At 38.4% G+C, this 20,732-nt stretch overlaps 2 protein-coding genes across 2 annotated transcripts; one reads left to right on the top strand and one right to left on the bottom strand.

Moving 5' to 3' along the window:
* Positions 1 to 1,120: 1,120 nt before the first annotated feature.
* Positions 1,121 to 10,286, top strand: LOC307136755 (myozenin-2). The gene is made up of 6 exons (XM_079834002.1): positions 1,121 to 1,232; positions 1,430 to 1,521; positions 2,191 to 2,345; positions 8,241 to 8,394; positions 8,491 to 8,674; positions 9,884 to 10,286. The coding sequence occupies exons 2-6, from the start codon at positions 1,452 to 1,454 to the stop codon at positions 10,065 to 10,067; spliced, it is 747 nt and encodes a 248-aa protein (XP_079690128.1). The 5' UTR covers positions 1,121 to 1,232; positions 1,430 to 1,451; the 3' UTR covers positions 10,068 to 10,286.
* rbm22 (RNA binding motif protein 22) lies at positions 10,225 to 19,615 on the bottom strand. Its single transcript, XM_079834001.1, has 11 exons — positions 19,527 to 19,615; positions 18,866 to 18,919; positions 18,735 to 18,764; positions 18,282 to 18,414; positions 16,358 to 16,458; positions 16,021 to 16,193; positions 15,634 to 15,834; positions 13,520 to 13,684; positions 13,351 to 13,433; positions 11,063 to 11,194; positions 10,225 to 10,957 (listed from the first exon to the last, which is right to left on the bottom strand). Exons 1-11 carry the CDS (start codon positions 19,578 to 19,580, stop codon positions 10,809 to 10,811), a joined length of 1,275 nt encoding a protein of 424 aa, XP_079690127.1. The 5' UTR covers positions 19,581 to 19,615; the 3' UTR covers positions 10,225 to 10,808.
* Positions 19,616 to 20,732: the final 1,117 nt, after the last annotated feature.

Raw genomic sequence — 20,732 nt, 5'->3', positions numbered from 1 at the left:
AGATGGGGTCACATATTATGTGTTTTATTAGACATTTGAGCAACTGTTTGGATACATTCATCGACAGAAAACTAATAATATATTAATAAATGATAATAATTCTTTAATACATTCGCTCATCCATGAACATGAGTCCCGTCGGACAACAACTCCCATGATTCCGCGAAATCAAGACATCATTAAGCCACACCTATGTTTTGAATAAGATATAATAAACCATATTTTAAGTTAAGTAAAGTGACATGTGAAGGCCAAGCATGGTAACACAGAATTTGTACTCTGCATTTAAGTTAGTGCCCACACATTAGGAGTAGTGAGTAGTGTGAACACACACACACACACACATGTTGGGTTTTCATGTTTTATGGGGACTTTCCATAGGCGTAATGGTTTTTATACCGTACATACCGTATATTCTATCCCCCTACACTGCCCCTGCCCCTAAACCTACCCATCACAGGAGACATTCTGCATTTTTACATTTTCAAAAAACATCACTTAGTCTGATTTATAAGATGTTTTCCTCATAGGGACCTAAAAATGTCCCCACAAGGATGAGGATTTCGGATATTGCCATCTTTGTGGGGATATTTTGTCCCCATAACGTAGGGATTACCAGTCCACACACACACACACACACACACACACACACACACACACACACACACACACACACACACACACACACACACACACACACACACACACACACACACACACAGCCAAGTAGGTATTCAAACAAAAACCCTTTCACAAAACACATCGACTTCGGTACGATTGAACCAGAAGTGCAAAACTGCCAAAAGTGCTAAAAAAACAACTTGTTTCCAAGTTTTGGCCTAAAAATATACGTCATCCCTGCAGAAGTCTATTTAAACATACACTGAGAAAGTGAAGTCCCTTCTCAGACCACTGGCATCCCTTCAGCAAAAGGTGTTGAACCCCCGGAGGCAGACAGACTTGCGCATGACTCAAAGCCCTTCCCGGTCACTGGTCTGAATGCTTAGTGTTATGGCCAGTAGATCAAATTTTCATTAGTGTGGATGCTGAAGCTGTACCGTGCTAATCCATGCCCATTAGATACACACCTCACTGGCTATAATAAGACACTGATCTAACCAGGGCAAAAAAAAACAAGGTCCACAGTGTATCTAACACATAAGCGCCTCTACCTCGGGACAGGATACATCATCTATAGACTGGCATCAGAGCAAAACAGGATTTTAAAATTGGTAAGTTTTGCTACAATGAAAGGATTTGTTTTTTCTGTGATCTATGCGACTCAGTTTAAACAAGTGTTTTCAGGCCTGATTTGAGATCAAAGGAGGAGGTACATATGAATCTATCCTAAGAAAGGATCAAATCAGATTCCTTTTAGTGAGGGGAATCTAAAAATAAATAATTATTCTTCTGGACTGTTTTATTGAAGACCGGACACTATTAATATCACCATGCCTGTGCCATACACTGACGTATCTAAGGAGAAAGATCAACAGGAGCTGTGCTCGGACACAGATAGAGGTAAGAAGCAGGAAAATAAAAAAAACTCACGTTCTTCTAAACAGCATGCCATTTCAATGGATATGACTGATTCAATGAAATCAACTTGAAAGCGACAGCACTATGACGTGTGAGAAAAAAAAAACCTAAAACAGTCTGTAGAGTGAAAACAGAGCCAAATATTCACTTTCTGCTCTGGCATCGCTCAACTGCTTTGACTCAGTTCCCAAAACAGTAAGGGTATTTGTAATGTAATATGACAGCAGGAGACTAAATGCTTTACTCCAGAAGATCATGACTCATCCACGCCTGATTGGGAAAGATCTGAACCCTCTTAAACATTTCAGAACAAGCAGCAGGCTGAGGTTACACCCAGATGCCTGTGTCAAATTTAATGATTTAATCCCAGCCGCACATATTGTGCACATGTTTGGAGAGTCAAGGTGGTGACAGAAAATGTTAGACATGCTTTTGATGACATTAATTATGAATGACTGCACAGTATTAAAGCAAACCTGTGAATGTCTGTGAAAATAACGTTTTTCATTAACATTCATAAGTATGTGATGTTATAACTAGTTTATAGAGCTGTAATTACTAGCTTATAACATGCTAATGCAGTTTCATAATGGATCGTAGTTGTGTGATTCATATAAAATGCATTTCAATATATCTGTGCATGTAAATCAGCATGTCTGAACCTGGGAAAGAAGATCAGTGTTCCTCGGGATCTGATGATGGAGGAGCTCAATCTGCAGTCAAACAGAGGATCTATAATGTTTCACGAGAGACTCAAAAGAGTGGAGAGATTCACCTTGGAGAATATAGCACACAGACACCTCAATGTAAGATATCTTACTGTGTTCACAAGGTTAAAGTCAAATGAAATCAGAATGGAACCTATTTCCTTTCTTAAAGGAACATCCCAGGTTCAATACTATTAACGTTACAAATTTGGTCCCAATGTTAACCCTCTTCGGTTAAAACTGATGAAATGTTACATTGTTTTGCTTCATCGGAATGGGATGACACTTGGTGACTTTTGTCGCATTAGCTATGTGAACACACAACGAAATCATGGACATGATTCGGATATGTTAAAGGGTTAGTTCACCCAAAAATGAAAATTCTGTCATTAATTACTTACCCTCATGTCGTTCGACACCCGTTAGACCTCCGTTCATCTTCGGAACACAAATTAAGATATTTTAGTTGAAATCCGAGGGCTCAGAAAGGCCTCCATTGGCACAATGCACTTTACACTCTCAAGACCCATAAAAGATACTAAAGACGTCGTTACAAAGTCCATCTCACTACAGTGGTTCTAAAATAACTTTATGAATCGGCGAGAATAGTTTTTGTGCACAAAAAACCCTAAATAACGACTTATATTGTGATGACCGATTTCAAAACAATGCATCATGAAGCTTCGAAGCGTTATGAATCAGTGAGTCGATTCAGCGGTTTGAATCGCCAAAGTCACGTGATTTCAGCAGTTTGGCGTTTTGACACACGATCCAAATCATGATTCGACTCGCTGATTCATAACGCTTCGAAGCTTCATGATGCATTTGTAATGGGGTGCCCCCTGAAGGTGAGCTCTGGTGCGTGAGTGGATGGAGCTGGGCGGAAGTTAAGCTCGCGGCCCCTTTAAAAATGCGGTGATTTTCCCGTTCACTTCCGTTTTTCCTCTGGCATGATAGGCAGGTGTTGCGCAGGTGCATCTCGAGAGCATTCTGGTTTGCATTAAGCATTGTGCTCGTTCAGCGCCGTGGACCTGTAGGGCTGAAAATCCTCTCATTTTGGGCCTGAGGGTGTTCAACCGCATCGACGCATTTTGGGGGTACGTCACTGCATATGATTGTTGCCGCATTATTAATTTTAGCAGTGGCACTTATTAATGGTGGCCTATTTATTTAGCGTGATCCAGACAGTATTGGTGGATTGTTCACCACTCTTACCGAGGGCCGGTTAATTCTGCTGCAGGTAGGTTTTATGTGACTTTGTAAGTCGTTTGTTACTGAATGTAATTTTAGATTCTATATTTGTTATATAATTACAAATGTGGGTAACTATTTTATAGAAATCGGTCTGCTGCTGTTTTGCTGCTGTGCTGTGCGGTGGCTCGTCACTGCGTCCCGCAAGGTTTCCTTCAAGTACACACGATCGTGTGTGTGGGTGTATGCCCAATCGCACCAACCTGAGTTAACGCGCCTCTTTGTGAGCGCGTCTTCCTTGGTGAGCGCGTCCTCTTCAGAGCGCGTGTTCGAGTGAGCGCTTGCGTGAACGCGTGGTGGAGTGTATGTGTTGAGACCATTTGATGTTATGTTTCCTTTGTGATGGATTTTTATTGTATTTTGTTTCTTGTGTTGTCGTTTTATTTTCTTTTTGTGTTTTGAACACTGTGAGTGGCCATTGTCACCTTTTTGATTGTTTATCAATTTCTAACCATCAATAACCATTAAGGGCTATTATCTACTGTGACAGGAAGGTTTATATTTATTTTGCTTGTTTGTGTGGATTGTGGTGTTGGTTGTTTATTTGGGTGTGCTTGATTTCGTTTGTTTAATTATTTGTATGGTGTTAATTAAGGTTGTGTGAAACTTTAATTCTTTTTTTCTTTTTAACCTTCCCTTCATAAGTGTTGAATTATTTATTGGGATCTTGATATTCAAGAGATACATTCACAGGTGGCCACGGGATGGTAACGTGTTGTTGTTGTGTGTAAATGTTATTTGATTTTGTATATTTTCTTTTGAAGTTGTTTTATGTATGGTTATCCTTTTAAACCTCTACGAAAGGTTGATTAAAGATTTGATGTACACATCTCTGCTTGTCTTTTCCATTTGTTTGGGAGACCTGTAGTTGAACATTTACAATACATATATTTTATATTTGGCGGCGGTAGCCTCCGCCACACATTGTTTTGAAATCGGTCATCACTATATAAGTCGTTATTTAGGTTTTTTTTGCGCACAAAAACTATTCTCGTTGATTCCTAAAGTTTATGTAGAACCACTGTAGTGAGATGGACTTTGTGACGACGTCTTTAGTACCTTTTAAGGGTCTTGAGAGTGTAAAGTGCATTGTGCCAATGGAGGCCTTTCTGAGCCATCAGATTACAACTAAAATATCTTCATTTGTGTTACGAAGATGAACGGAGGTCTTACGGGTGTCGAACGACATGAGGGTAAGTAATTAATGACCGAATTTTCATTTTTGGGTGAACTAACCCTAAAGGGTCGGAAAAAAAGTCACACGTGGCTCCTTTACGGTCAAAAATGACCGACATAGGAAATGAATGGAAAATGCGAAATAATGCGAAAACTCAGAGAATCTTTTGGTGGTGCAAACTACAAATCAGCCCTGCACATAAAAAAAGTGCACAGCAATGAAGCGGTGACACTAAACTATCAAGAGTGCAAAATAGACACATCATCTTGAAATCAGATCAGACTCAGATTAATTAAGCTCTGATAAAGCATACGTCTCCATTTTTGTTACATTTTTATTGAATTGTGATGTTATGTGTAACAAAAATGTCCTCATCTGTGTTCAGGTTTGACTGTAGTAAAATTAATTCAAAAACTCATACTTCAAATCAACATTTCAAGCAACAACAAAACAATCTATACCTTGACAAAAAGTAGTCTTTGAGAATGTCTAAATATAAATCCAAATCCACAACTTAATAAGTATTTACGTCTAAAAAACCACTAGAGAATTTATAAGCCACTTTATATAGAACTGTATAGGAATCTGGGTGGTTCCACATTGGCACTAATATACCTTCAAAAATTGGATTTCAAATGTGTTGTCTCTATTTTAACATTGAATACTGCTTTAATTAAAAACATAATGAAATAATATATTAGGAAAATGTTTTGCATTTTTTTCAATAGGGAAAAATAGCTCAATTTGTTTTATAAATATTACATAGTACCATAAAATCCCCTCAAAATTCTAAATAATAATACAAAAATATTACTGAGCAAAAATATATTGCATTGGTTTTCCTGAGGAAAAAAGTTACATTTCAAGGCTTCGGTCACTTTTGACCATGAAGGCACCAAGTGTGACCCCTAAAGGACCAGATGGCCAGATGGTTAACCAATAGCCAAGTAGTTATTATTTGATGCCAATTTGAATAATCAACAATAACTTCAATGTGGGTTTACTTTAAGATTGCGGCAATAATAACAAATAATATATTTGAATAAATCATGATACCTTTGGGACTATCTTGAGGGTGACCTTCACCCTCTGTCAAAAAGCCTCCACAAAAGTTTCAGGAGGAAACTCCGCAATCAACTGCAAACTCACATTTAGGTTCGGCTCCATTCTGGTATGCAATGCCCACTTTTTTCATGATACAATCAATCCCTGATAGGGAAAATCAAGTCTTGCCCTATTTTCTTCTCATCAAGAAGAACACTCAGAATTGTGATTTACATTCTTTACAGAAGTAAAATGTCTTGTGAAAGCTATTTGAACATGAAACCAGGGGTGTCCAATCCTGCTCCTGAAGGGCTAATATGATCCTGAAGAGTTTAGCTTCAACTTGCTGCCTAAAAAGTTTCCAGTCACCCTGGGCCTGAAGCAAGGCCGTAACATGTCTTGAACATTGGGGGAACCAATTTTTTATAAAGCCTATAGAAACAAAATAGTATAAGAAATTATCGGTCTAATTCTAGTTGGAAAATTAATATTTTGAACTATTTGCAAATAACATTTGCATTGAAATGTGCACATATGTACATGCCTAATATGTCAAAAAATTTAATTTCTTGTCTCTTCACACTCAGTTAGGAATTCCATCATCTACAGTGGGGAAAACAAGTATTTGATACACTGCTGATTTTGCAGGTTTTTCCTACTTACAAAGCATGTAGAGGTCTGTAATTTTTATCATAGTTACATTTCAACTGTGAAAGACGGAATCTAAAACAAAAATCCAGAAAATCACATTGTATGATTTTTAAAGAATTTTTATTGCATGACATAAGTATTTGATCACCTACCAACCAGTAAGAATTCCGGCTCTCACAGACCTGTTAGTTTTTCTTTAAGAAGCCCTCCTGTTCTCCAATCATTACCTGTATTAACTGCACCTGTTTGAACTCGTTACCTGTATAAAAGACACCTGTTCACACACTCAATCAAACAGACTCCAACCTCTCCACAATGGCCAAGACCAGAGAGCTAAGTAAGGACATCAGGGATAAAATTAGACCTGCACAAGGCTGGGATGGGCTACAGGACAATAGGCAAGCAGCTTGGTCAGAAGGCAACAACTGTTGGCGCAATTATTAGAAATTGGAAGAAGTTCAAGATGACGGTCAATCTCCCTCGGTCTGGGGCACCATGCAAGATCTCACCTCGTGGGGCATCAATGGTCATGAGGAAGGTGAGGGATCAGCCCAGAACTACACGGCAGGACCTGGTCAATGACCTGAAGAGAGCTGGGACCACAGTCTCAAAGAAAACCATTAATAACACACTACGCCGTCATGGATTAAAATCCTGCAGCGCACGCAAGGTCCATGCCCGTCTGAAGTTTGCCAATGACCATCTGGATGATCCAGACGAGGAATGGGAGAAGGTCACTCCACTCGCCGTGTTTGGAGGAAGAAAAAGGATGAGTACAACCCCAAGAACACCATCCCAACCGTGAAGCATGGAGGTGGAAACATCATTCTTTGTGGATGCTTTTCTGCAAAGGGGACAGGACGACTGCACCGTATTGAGGGGAGGATGGATGGGGCCATGTATCGCAAGATCTTGGCCAACAACCTCCTTCCCTCAGTAACAACATTGAAGATGAAGCATCTCATGGTCCTGGAGTGGCCTAGCCAGTCTCCAGACCTGAACCCAATAGAAAATCTTTGGAGGGAGCTGAAATTCCGTATTGCCCAGCGACAGCCCCGAAACCTGAAGGATCTGGAGAAGGTCTGTATGGAGGAATGGGCCAAAATCCCTGCTGCAGTGTGTGCTGTGCAAACCTGGTAAAGAACTACAGGAAACGTATTATCTCTGTAATTGCAAACAAAGGTTTCTGTACCAAATATTAAGTTCTGCTTTTCTGATGTATCAAATACTTATGTCATGCAATAAAATGCTAATTAATTACTCAAAAATCATACAATGTGATTTTCTGGATTTTTGTTTTAGATTCCGTCACTTAGTTGAAGAGTACCTATGATAAAAATGACAGACTTCTACATGTTTTGTAAGTGGGCAAACCTGCAAAATCAGCAGTGTATCAAATTCTTGTTCTCTCCACTGTAAATGCATATTTTCAATTCAAAACGCACATATTTGAGAAAACAGTTTGCATCACTGTTTAGTTTAGGGGTGTTTAATTACCATTGGGCTAAACTCTGCCAGAAGGCCTCCCAGGAGCAGGATTTGACACCCCAAGATAAACTTAAGATGTTTACTGGGGCAAACCTACAAGGAAATAAATGGAGGACCACCTCCCAGCAGCATTTAGCTCTACAACACACTTGAAGCAGTTAATCCAGGTCTTCAGGAACACTAGCAACTTCAAGGCAGGTGTTTTGGAGCTAAATTCCTCAGGCCCTCCAGGAGCAGGTAATAGACACCCCTGAAGTAACTATTAATCCCATACACTATATTCATAAAGGTTCTTTTTGCATTGCTGCAAAAAACGTCTTTTAGAACCTTTATTTTTAAGAGTGAGGCTCAGTAATAATGGATGATGATTTAACACTGCCTAGCACTTGGAAAACCTTCAAGGCCAGAACGCCACACAAGGAGAGAAAGGAAGTGAGTACTCTGAAATCTACATCACCCAGCCTGGAAAAAACAACTTGGTCACCACACTCAAGCGCACAGTAGCTATGAAAGGAAACCCAAGCTTGCTTGCACCTGGTAAATACAGAACAATGTATATCTTTAATTCTGTATGAGTACATTACGGTCACTTTTGTACCCAAAACCTGATGGTCACTCGTTTCTCTCACACAGGTTATGGGGGGCCTCTGAAAGAGGTTCCTCCTGAAAAGTTCAATGTCACTGTGATCCCCAAGTCTTACCAATCACCCTGGGAGGAAAAGCCCATTGACAGAAGCACACTCTTGGCTACTATAAGTACCAACCTGCCTGAGCCACCTTACAAACTCACCCCAGCCAACTACAAATGCTTCAACAGGTACCCATTAAGACGTCCTCATTAGTAAATTCAGCATTAGGTAAATGTTAAAGTAAAACTTTATCCCATTTACTTTCTAAACTTAGGTTCCTGGTCTTATTGTAAATGCTTCATGTTACCCCAAAGAAAAACGTTTGGTTATGTCATGATGAAAATTTAATAATTTGCCCTTCCGAAATAACTTTTTTTTTTTTTTTTACTGATGTCACTTATGCCACACAGGCTATTAAATAATGTTACAAAATAGCTATTTAGTTACCTACATATTATCCAGTTTCATTTGGACATAAGGAACTACGATTATGGAAGTAAAATGGGCTGCAATATTGTGCAAAAGTGTCTGCCCACTTTTTCAAATGCCTTGGTTCTGGAAGTATTTTTCCCCATATAAAAAGGTATTTAAGAGTTAAAAGCCATTAACCAAACTGACCAGCTACATGGAGAATCACAACATTACACACTTTTATTTCAATGGGGACATCCAAAATTCCCTTTTATAGTTTTTGAAAATATTTATGTCTGCACTGCAATGTGTGTCCACAACCATCACATTGTAGTAAAAATCCATGCTCTATTTGTTATTTTCCCCATAAATCTGTCTCAAAAGGAACTTTGTGTGTTTTTGAAATAACCTTGTGTGTATTTGACAGTTTAAGTGCAATAAGATGTGAAAGAGAAGTTATTTTAATACTCACGTACCCTCAGACAGCCAGCTTTCTGTGCACGTGCTTCGATTGTGTGCACGATTATATCATAAGTTTAAACTGATATGACTTTAAAATGCATGCAAATAAAAAAATAATGACAAAGAACTGCAACGGCACATGAACTTACCCGGGATATAGATAATCAAACCATTTGTTTGATTTTTTTTTTGGTAGTAGAAGAGTTTTGGACCCACGAGCTGTACAGGCTCCGCCTTCTTCTGGAAAGCAGCAGCTCATTTGCATTTAAAGATACATGCACGAAAACAGCATGTTTTCCACTCAAAAATGAAAAAGGCTGAAACTTTACTTCACAGACACATTCTGGGGACACCTGTAACTTATATTACATCCTGTAAAAAAACGGCCAAATAGGTCCCCTTTAAAGCAAAAAAGTACAAATCTGCTAATAGCTTTTTAGCACGTCCACTCATCTGTTTGGGAAAGTCTTTTTTTAAGCAATGAAAAGGGATATAAAAACAGCCATCACTGTCATTCTTTACAGAGCTCCTGCGCCGTTTGGTGGGACGGCAGGTACGGGGAGGACTCTGCCGCTACCTGGTTTTGAGATGCTGGAGGCTCACACAGAGCCACACCTAACCTGGGACAGGATGTGCCACCGGCCCAATTTTAACCGAACACCACAGGGCTGGGGAATCCTGTATGCTATAGAGTCTCCCGATTTGTGAAGCTGGTTTGCCAAAATATAAGTGAGGAACGAGTTTCTGATGCATAAGACGCTACTGTGAACTGTGAGCTGAGCCATCAAATACTAATTTAAAGTTTACATACATCATCTATGAATATGCTATGATACTGTTTACATAAACATTCACACCAGTATTTCAAAATGTGAAGCATCTTTAATGTAACCACAAACAGGACAGCTGTACATTAAAAAAAGTCTTAAAAACAATACAGGATGACACACTTCGTTCTTTATATTTAGAGGAGAAGAAATGGACACTAATGGGAACTGTAATATGAACAATGGAATATTCTAGAGGTGTAGGACAATGTGTCAAAAACAAAAATGAAGACTTCAGGCATTTGAAATAGTCAATAGAATAGTGCCCCCATTTGGTAATTGTTGGTCACTGCAACCAATTCTTTGCCATTTGGCCCTAGAAAAGGCATGATATCTGTTTCATATTATTACATACACAACAAAAAGATGATGGAAACCATTCAGGGTCATTATAAAACAAAAGCTTAAAAAGAAATTGTATCATCTCATGGTTTAAATTCTAAGATGCTGGTATTTTTCGGTTGTCCTTGTTCATTATGCATTAGCATTCCATCTTACACATTTGCTCTGAAAATGAGTGAGATATTAACAGATTCTAAAAAATGAGAGCAGAGACGACATCACTCTCTGGGTTCAGTTGTTCAGCGGTCCTCACTGAACAGTGAGGTAGCTGTATGACTATCTAGGGGCCTCCATGGCGACTTGCATGAGCTCCCATCCGCTGAGGATCTTGGGATGGGTAGTGGACCTGTCCGGGGGGCCTCATGGCCATTGGAGGGGGCATTGAAGGGGCCAAGGGATCCATGGCGTGGAACATAGGAGGACCAAAACCTGGAGAGAACAGGTGAGGTTAATGGGATATTGAAGCACTTCACCTTGGGTATCTTACAGGCCAAAAAAAAAGAGGAAGGGGGAAGTGAGTGGGGTCAAACTTACCAGGTGGTGGGGGCATGGCGACCCCAGGCGGAGGAGGAAGTCCCAGGTTCATGACAGCAGGGGAACTGGTTGGAGCAAGGTTGAAGTAGTTGGTGGAGGCATCTTCATCAGACACAGGGGGTGGGGGCAGAGCTGTTGAAAAATATATGAGAAAGGAAAAATTCACACATTGCTTCAACTTATGTGATATATAAATGGACCCCAATTTTTATTTGAGTAATCTTAATCTTAAAAGTATAATTTAATTTACTAGTGTGAGAAGTCAAGCTCCAAACAAACAAACAAATAAACAAAACATACTTCTTAATAAATAATTTATTTTAAATCAAAACATTTATAAGCGGTTCATTTAATCTTAGTTTTATCTTAATTTATTACTGAATTATCACTGTAAATTTAATTTATTAGAGTGACAGGTCAAGCTCCAAAATAAATAAATAAATATTTAAAAGCAATCCATACAATGCACAATAAATCGAAATAGATAAATTAATTTAACATGAATACATTTAATCGCTAGTATTACATTATCATAAATGTATTTAATTTACTAGTGAAAGGTCAAGCTAAAAAAAAATAAAATAAAAATAAAAATGGCTAAAAATCCATTAATTTAAAAGCAATACATTAAATCTTATTTTATTACCAAATGTAAATTTATTTAATTTACTAGTGAAAGGTCAAGCTACAAAAAATAAATAAAATACATTTTTAAAACAAATCCATAAAATTTACCACAAATAAATGAATGAGTGAGTGGATAAAAATCAATTCATTTAAAATGAATACATTTATAAGCGGTGCATTTAATCTTAATTTATTATTAAAATATCATTGTAAATTTATTTAATTTACTAGTATGTAGGGTTGGGCATCGAGAACCGGTTCCAACTTGGAACCGTTTAAAAAATAACGATGCCATTGAAATCGTTTAGAAATGTTGTTTTCGATTCCGATCATCGGTTCCAAACGCGCAAGTTTTCGGAAGTGCTTGCCGCGCCCGTTTGTTCTGTTGCAGCCATGGAGCACGGTAAGCGGCGCTCAAGTGTTGCTTTATTTCACTTAAAAAAAAAAAAGCCTGGGTCGGCACAGTGCCATACATATGACAAACTTATTTCTTGCACGGGAGGATGCACTACAAATATGTGGTGTATAAATTAACGAGTGTAGCGTGTTTGAAATGCTGCGCAGGTCTGTCCTCCTCGGGCAACCCTGCGCTAACCAACGTTATTAAAGGGATACTTCACCCTGAAATGAAAATAAAGCCTTCTTTTACTTACCCTGATGTTGTCCCAGTGCCCTATGTCCTATGACATTTAAAATAATGTTCCTGCACGCGCTCCTTCCTATTAAGGCAGTGAATGGCGATCAGCTAAAACATTACAAAAAATAAACAAATGTATCACGCAACGATACAGGCGCCATATGGAAATTGTTCAGGGGGCACACTATGGTTTTGCCAGAAAGAAACCGTATTATTCAGTCAAAACACTGAGCTCGGCCGTTATTCTGAGCGCGCTCCTCTGCGATTCTCGTCTTTTCTATAACGTATATGATAAAAAATAATACTAATAATATAACCTCCTTAAGTGAATATTGTGTACCGGTTGTCATGACAATATTGCACGAGGCTACTGCGGCTTGGAGTGCGCACACACAGGAACACGCGCATTTGAACAACAGCTGGGTGAGTAAAAGATGGCTTTACTTTCATTTCAGGGTGAACTAACATTATCCCACCTCGTCATAATCAGTTAAGTGATTGTAGTGTAATAACAAAGCCCTTGACCAAATTGCGAAATGTGGTGAACAACAACGTTACTGAAATTATCCCCCCCCCCTCGTAGATAAATGTCGCTATACGCAAATTGCCCACGCTAGTAGCAGTCCTAATGACTGCTGTTAATGCTATTGTTAAGCCGGGACTCGTGTGAAACTCCATTCACCTTTGCAGCAAAGCAAGTGACAATGCCAGCGGAGAAAGTCCCAAAACTAAAACTCATTATTGAATCAAAATACAATTTTCCTCTGTGAAATGAGCCTGTGACATGTTGTGACTCCACCCCTTAAAGAATCGGAATCGAGAATCGAAAAGAACCGTAATCGAAACCAAGAATCGGAATCAGAATCGTTCAAATCAAAACGATGCCCAACCCTACAAGTATGACAGGTCAAGCTCTAAAAATAATTAACATAAATAATTAGCATGCATAGATTTCAGTTAGAACCAGACATAAATTCACATTATTTGACACGCATATATATGCATGAGAGACTTTGACACATACCACCAGGGAGCCCTGGCACTGGCTCCAACCTGATTCCACTCTCCGTCACCCCATCCTTCTCTTTCCCTCGAGCCGCCTGTGACCTAAATGACACACAGCAACATTCAGTACCGCCACCACATGCACGAAACTGTGTGATTTACAGGTTATTGCACGATCAGTCACCGACCTGCCCCATTTAACATTAAGCCGGCGTCCATTAATGATGAGTTTATTAAAGGACTTCTCTGCAGCCGTCTCTGCGGCCTGCCGTGAGGCGAACTGGATGAAAGCACACTGCTGCCTTTGAACGATGGTGATGGTACGAATCTCCCCAAACTGGTAGAAGTGATTCCTTTGTGGAAAAAAAGAAAACTGTGATCTTTAATCAAGAAATGACAGGATAGGTATTTTTGCCTCAATATAATATCAAATAAAATAGCCTATTATTAAGACAATAATACTCTTTACCTAAATAATGGTGCCTAAATAAATGGCATCTTGTTAATTATTTTATAATCATGCATGCAGCAGACTGATCATGTGAGACACTATAACAAAACATTAACTTTTTACAAATTCATGTCACCACTGGGCCACTTAAAATTAACAAGTAAAGGCAAAGTCATTACAGACTTGAAAGGGGGACCAATTACAGGAACAACAGGGAGTGCAGAATTATTAGGCACGTTGATTTTCTGATCATATTTTTTTTCCAGGCACATTTGACCAATTCCAAACCACAGTAATCCTAATAACTACTATTGATTTAGTATTTAATAATGTATAAGGGATATATAATTGTTCATGAAGGCTGGAAATGAAAATCACCTTATATTCAGGTGTGCAGAATTATTAGGCATGTTTTCTTTTACAGATAAATTGAGCCAAAAAAGAGATTTAACTCAGACTGAAAAGTCAAAAAGTATTAAATGCCCATGAGAAGGATACAATACTAATGCAATACTAGACATTGCAGTTAAGGCATGACCATTGGACAGTGAAATGCTCGTTGGGTCAGCAGGATCTGACAAAAACAGGTGGTGAAGAAAAGACACCTGTTAACTGCAAAAGAATTAAGAATTAAGGTGAAGAATTAAGGGTGAAACCATCAGGAACCCTTTAGTCTCCAGCGCCACCATTTTCCAGAGCTGCAACCTACCTGGAGTCTCCAGAAGTGCAAGGTGTCAGGATCTCAGAGACTTCAGTTAGGTAAAGAATCCTAAAAAATGACCCCCACTAGATAAGAATCACAAGCTGAAGTGTTGTAAAATACATGAAGAAGGTTTTTTTATAGGCTTTATGGACAGATAGGTTGAGAATGACTCTTGAAGGACCAGCACCACATCCTCTAGTACCACTGTTTGAAGAATTCATCTTCCAGAATCTGGTAGTACGTTTTGGGAGTTCATTTTTAGTCCATCTCTGCAAAACGGACTTCAGGATGGACTAAAATGAACTCCCAAAACGTACTGCCAGATTCTGGAAGATGAATTCTTCAAACAGTGGTACTAGAGGATGTGGTGCTGGTCCTTCAAGAGTCATTCTCAACCTATAAAACCTATAAAGCCTATAAAAAAGCAGGCTTCATGTATTTTACAACACTTCAGCTTGTGATTCTTATCTAGTGGGGGTCATTTTTTAGGATTCTTTACCTAACTGAAGTCTCTGAGATCCTGACACCTTGCACTTCTGGAGACTCCAGGTAGGTTGCAGCTTTGGAAAATGGTGGCGCTGGAGACTAAAGGGCTCCTGATGGTTTCACCCTTAATTCTTCACCTTAATTCTTAATTCTTTTGCGGTTAACAGGTGTCTTTTCTTCACCACCAGTTTTTGTCAGATCCTGCTGACCCAACGAGCATTTCACTGTCCAATGGTCATGCCTTAACTGCAATGTCTAGTATTGCATTAGTATTGCATCCTTCTCATGGGCATTTAATACTTTTTGACTTTTCAGTCTGAGTTAAATCTCTTTTTTGGCTCAATTTATCTGTAAAAAAAAACATGCCTAATAATTCTGCACACCTGAATATAAGGTGATTTTCATTTCCAGCCTTCATGAACAATTATATATCACTTATACATTATTAAATACTAAATCAATAGTAGTTATTAGGATTACTGTGGTTTGGAATTGGTCAAATGTGCCTGGAAAAAAAATATGATCAGAAAATCAACGTGCCTAATAATTCTGCACTCCCTGTATGATACTTTCTTGATGCTGACTAATAAAAAAAAAAGTCCACAGACAATTTGCGTATCACCCAGCCAAATATATCTTTATGAGCTCTAAAGTGCACTAACCTGAGCTCAGAGTCTGTAACGTTTTCTCCCAGCCCCCCGATATAGAGCGTGGTGATGGACTTGTCCTCGGGTACGTCCAGCCTGGGCATAGTGGAGGCCCGCTTCAAGAGTTTATCAGCCACAGGATCATTAATGCCATAGTAACGGTCCTTAATGTTCTGATCAGCCAGCGGGTCATCTGGATCGGTGGGCTTTTCATGCCTGTGATATCAAAGCAATGCATTTAACTGCAAATTCAGATTTGCTCAGACATGATTCACACCTTAAGCATATCGTAAATGTACGAGTTCATCAAGCAAGCAATATGATGCAAGAGACATGAAGCTAAATGAAAACCATGACAACCAAAACTGGGTGTTTTCCGACAATGGAGAATGAAAGATTCACCTGTACGGACACTCTTCCCCTCTCTTGCACTCCCCTTTCACCCAAAAGGAACAGATGTGAGGTCTGTTCCTCTTGTAGTACGGTGTGGTGCGAGCCAGTTTCAGCAGCATATCGCTGCTGCTCGGTGCCTTCCCAAGCAGCCCCACGGGTCTTGTTCCATCAGAATTAGCGATCTACAGACCAAAACATTAGAATTATTTGACCCACAGATACTTCTAAGTGTTTTCATTCACTATGCTATATGTTATCAAGTGGAAATCCTTAAAGCTTTCTGGATGTGCCAATGCAGACAAACGTCACAAAACATAAACAAATGTGTAATATACAGACAAATTACCTCTCTCTCCATATTCTGAGTGTAATACTCCTTATTCACGTCTGATCTCGGTACTTCATCTTTAACGGACAGCCCAGTGTCACGAACCTGAATGGGCAAGCCTGTGCAAAGTACAAAATAAAATCTTTATTATTTAGGAATCTTTACAATACAAAGTAATTATGAGATTAGAAGTCACAATTGACTTTCTCAATGCCTTAAGTAATAATTTCAACTTTATCTCATAATGACTTCTCATAATTTCAACTTTGTCATAATTATGACCTGCCAGAAGCGTGACTTTTCACATATTTTTCTTATGTAGGAAAGGCTTCCATACAATGCTTCTTTCTCACTAAAATTTCACATTGTGCATTGATGTGAAGCAAACAGCTAAAATATTTCTATACTAAAGATATAGCAATTTGTCAATTAGTCAAAAATATCCATTTTCGATACACAATTACACCTCAATTCTAAATATATGAAATGGTTTCATTTTCCCTCAGTATCGATCCACCGGTACCAGCTGTGCATGTTCTCACTGGCTATGTTTCCATCCATCTATTTTTATGCGCATTTTGGGATACTGCATAAAAAAAAAAACGGTTGGATGGAGACACCAAGATGGGCATAAATGTGCATTGAGGCGCGCTTAATTGAGACGGATACATTTATCTAATAAGACAACATGCGCATAAACTACGATGGAAACACATTTACAGAATAAATCCCTTGATGTGCAATAAAAACTACCTCAATAGTGGATGTGATTGGATAACTGGACAAACCAGCGGACCAGTTTCATTGCACAACATGTTGGTCTGGTCATTCTGAAATGCCTAAGCCAAAGAATGTTTTGGTATAAGATCTGTCTCACATGATTGTGTCCCCAAACACCAGGCATCCGAACGCAGGATAACATGACAGCGTTTATTGCGTTTCGTCATTTATGATGTAGGAAAAATTGAGCCACAGCTTCCCTGATTGCAGCAATTTACATTTTGTATTACAGATATTTGACACCCAGGAAGTGACGATTTTGTTCTCTTGAACACAAGGGATGGAAACGCTGCTTTATTCACAATTGTTATATGCCATATACCAATTTTATGCATAAGTTAAATGCGCAACTTTGAATGGAAGCATAGCTCAGAGTGGCTTGTTTCACATAAAATACAGCATACTCAATCTCTGCATGTGCTGAGAGTTTAAGGGGGGGGGGGGGGGGTCTAATGCTATTTCATGCATTCTGAAACAGCCAGAATTTCAAAAAACGAGTTGGATGTATGACAGTATTTCTGTGCCAAATACACTCCTTCAGGAAGTTTCAGAACGTTTTTTTTTTTTTTAGAGTATGGCCCTGTATGACTTCATAAAGGGCGGAATTGGTTGTATGGGAAAATGCATCAAATGTATGTTTTGTTGGCAATCGTTGCATAAGTGCATATAATGTCAATAACACAAACATATAGGGAATCGAAAGTTATCCAGAGATAATGACATGATGTATTGTGTGTGTGTGTGTGTGTGTGTCATAGGAGTGTGTGCGCTTGTGAGTGACTCTTTAGCTCAGCCTTCACGAGTTTGTTTGTTTTCTGAAAGAATCTGTACAGCCTTTTATAAATATGATAAAACTTAAGACTCTTCAGAGATATAAAGGATACAATACTACTCTGCAGATACTCAAGGTTAACATGAGAATGGCAGAAACTGTGTTATGACCCCTTTAAAATGCAATTGGGAACACAATGCTGTGGCAATTTTTCCAAGTGGTATCAAAAATAGTATCGAATATCGATATTTTTCAAGGTATTGTAAGGCCAGTTAGAAATTCCTGTATTATCTTTTAACTAACAGGTATGTAATACAGTATATCCAAAGTATCCAGAGTATAGCCACAAATTATTAGCTGAAATTCTAAATCATAACAGTTCTGTATTACCATATTCCAGATCCAGGAGGCAGGTCTGACAGACATTCTTCATTTTACTGCAGGTCTGACACACTTCTGTCTTCTTAAAGCGCATCCTGACTCCAGGACACCAGCGGAACACAGTGAAGGGACGCGCACAGATCTAGGGGATAGGAAGAATAGAGAATAAAATAACATGAAAATTTCCCCATGATTTACTCCCCCTCAAGCCATCCTAGGTGTATATGACATTCTTCTTTCTGACAAATACAATCTGCGATATATAAAAAAAATGTCCAGGCTAATCAAAACATTATAATGGCAGTGAATAGCCTATATGAAATATTCTGAGATATATTAAAAAATGTCCTGGCTAATCAAAACATTATAATGGCAGTGAATATATGAAATATTCGGAGATGACTGTAGGAATCCTGTCAGGAGTACATTTAGCATTTTTTGTGAGAATGAACGCAGCATTACCTTGCACTCCTTGCCAAATTTCTCCTTGGTCTGTTAAAAGAAACAAAGGGAAAATGTTCATTAAACTTTCATTGAATTCAATATTAATTAACAATTAAACTAATAAGTGAAACTGCACTAACTCTACTTACCATGCGGATATAAGGGTTTTCTCCCAAGCATGTTTGACAGAGGATGGGAAAATCCTGTTCAAATAAATAAAAACCATTACCATTCAAACGGAAAATATTTGTACAGTTCACCAATTTTTTTAATAAACATATATGTTTTGAACTACTGTTGTTATATACATATACACAGTACACACAACCATACTTCAAAATAAAATGAGTCCAATATAAGACATACTTTAAATGTTATGAGCCAACAATATCTCACTATTATACATGCCGACTTTAATTAGAAATAATGACTTCACTGTTATTAATGTTATCTAAACTCTTTTATTAATATGACACACGGCTATAATTAAACTTTCTCGTCATTTCATTTCGAGGGGATGTTTATTTATGTACAATAAAGACCAGTTACAATACAGTGACAGGACAGAGGATGTTCACACTATTCTGTTCGCAAATACCGGTGTCTCGTTGACGGCTTACAGTAAATTTATATACAAACATTTAGACTATTGATGAGAAAGGGTTTCCATTAGCCATAAGCTAAGACACTACAGAATGAGATTCTACTTGGAAACGCTTTAATTTAATGAGCTCAAACAAAGAAAGTGAATGCGCCAGTCGCCACATGTAATACTTCTTAAATCTAAATCTTAAAATATTGTATACTCACCGAATCCTCCCAGTTTTGTCTGTTGTAAGTGTTGGATCCTAAAGACGTCGCCATTGCTACAGGCTAGCGCGAATGGAATCTTTGCCCACAATGCTTTGCGTCTATAGGGCTGGGAAATAATCGCAGCGCCACCTAATGTTATGGAGGAATGTATACTACTTGCCTCCTTCTGAATGATATTTATGCTGCCTTCACGTGCTATCGGACATTTCCCACTTCCCAGTTCTAAAGTCGTTATTCGACTATTCAAATTTGGACTTGGGAGAGCGTTCAATGGCTCTGATATTTTAAGATGTCAGTGCAAGTTGGTTTCAGTTTTAGACAGCTCAAACCTACATTTTAGTCTGGGAAATTTTAATGTTATCTTCTGAAACCTAAGTAAACCCTCACTTGGCCTTGCCAATTTACCCAAAGTCTGTGGAAAGACATCAATGTCTTCGTTGTTGTTGTTTTGAGAAAGAAATGGCATATCATATAGAATAGATACAACATTAAATTATGCCAACAAAAGTAATCAAAACATTTGAAATGTGCTCTACCCTCGACATTTTCAGCATTTAAACTGATTTTGGTGGCGGTATATTTATTTTAATAATCTTTCCTTTCTTCTTATGCCAGTGTAAAAGTTTATGAAAGCATGAATTTATGTTTTGAGTGTACAGTTGGCTGTAATGTAGCCTATCACTAAACATTGACTAACAAATCTAATTGAACGTTTGTTAGTTTTTTTTGTGGCAGTGTCTGTAATCTTTTATCTGAAATGGACTGTGATAATCTTATTGCAACTCAAAGATCTACTTTTGATATTTTGTAACTCACCAAAACTACGATTTGACTGCAGTTTGGAGGGAGACAACAAATGTGACATGACCTAGGATGTACAAAGGAATGTAGGATGAGCAATGGCATAACAACCAGTCTAATGTCATTACAGCTCCCTAGACCATTAGTGTCAAAGCATTGAAGGCCATGTGATGTGAAACACTGCAGCTTATAAATAAAGAGAGACCGAGATTGTGTAGACCGACTCTCCACTACAAATGATGAATGCATAATGACAAGGACTGTCAGGCCTATTCTTTTGATGTTAAAAGGCATTAACTCTTGAGATGCATCTAAGTTTGGATGGCATGTGTGTAATCTATCTATCTATCTATCTATCTATCTATCTATCTATCTATCTATCTATCTATCTATCTATCTATC

Source organism: Gobio gobio (assembly GCF_949357685.1).
Source record: "Gobio gobio genome assembly, chromosome: 14".
Classification (NCBI taxonomy): Eukaryota; Metazoa; Chordata; class Actinopteri; order Cypriniformes; family Gobionidae; genus Gobio; species Gobio gobio.
Note: the sequence above shows the minus strand (reverse complement) of the source record. Positions and strands in the feature narration are given on the sequence as shown.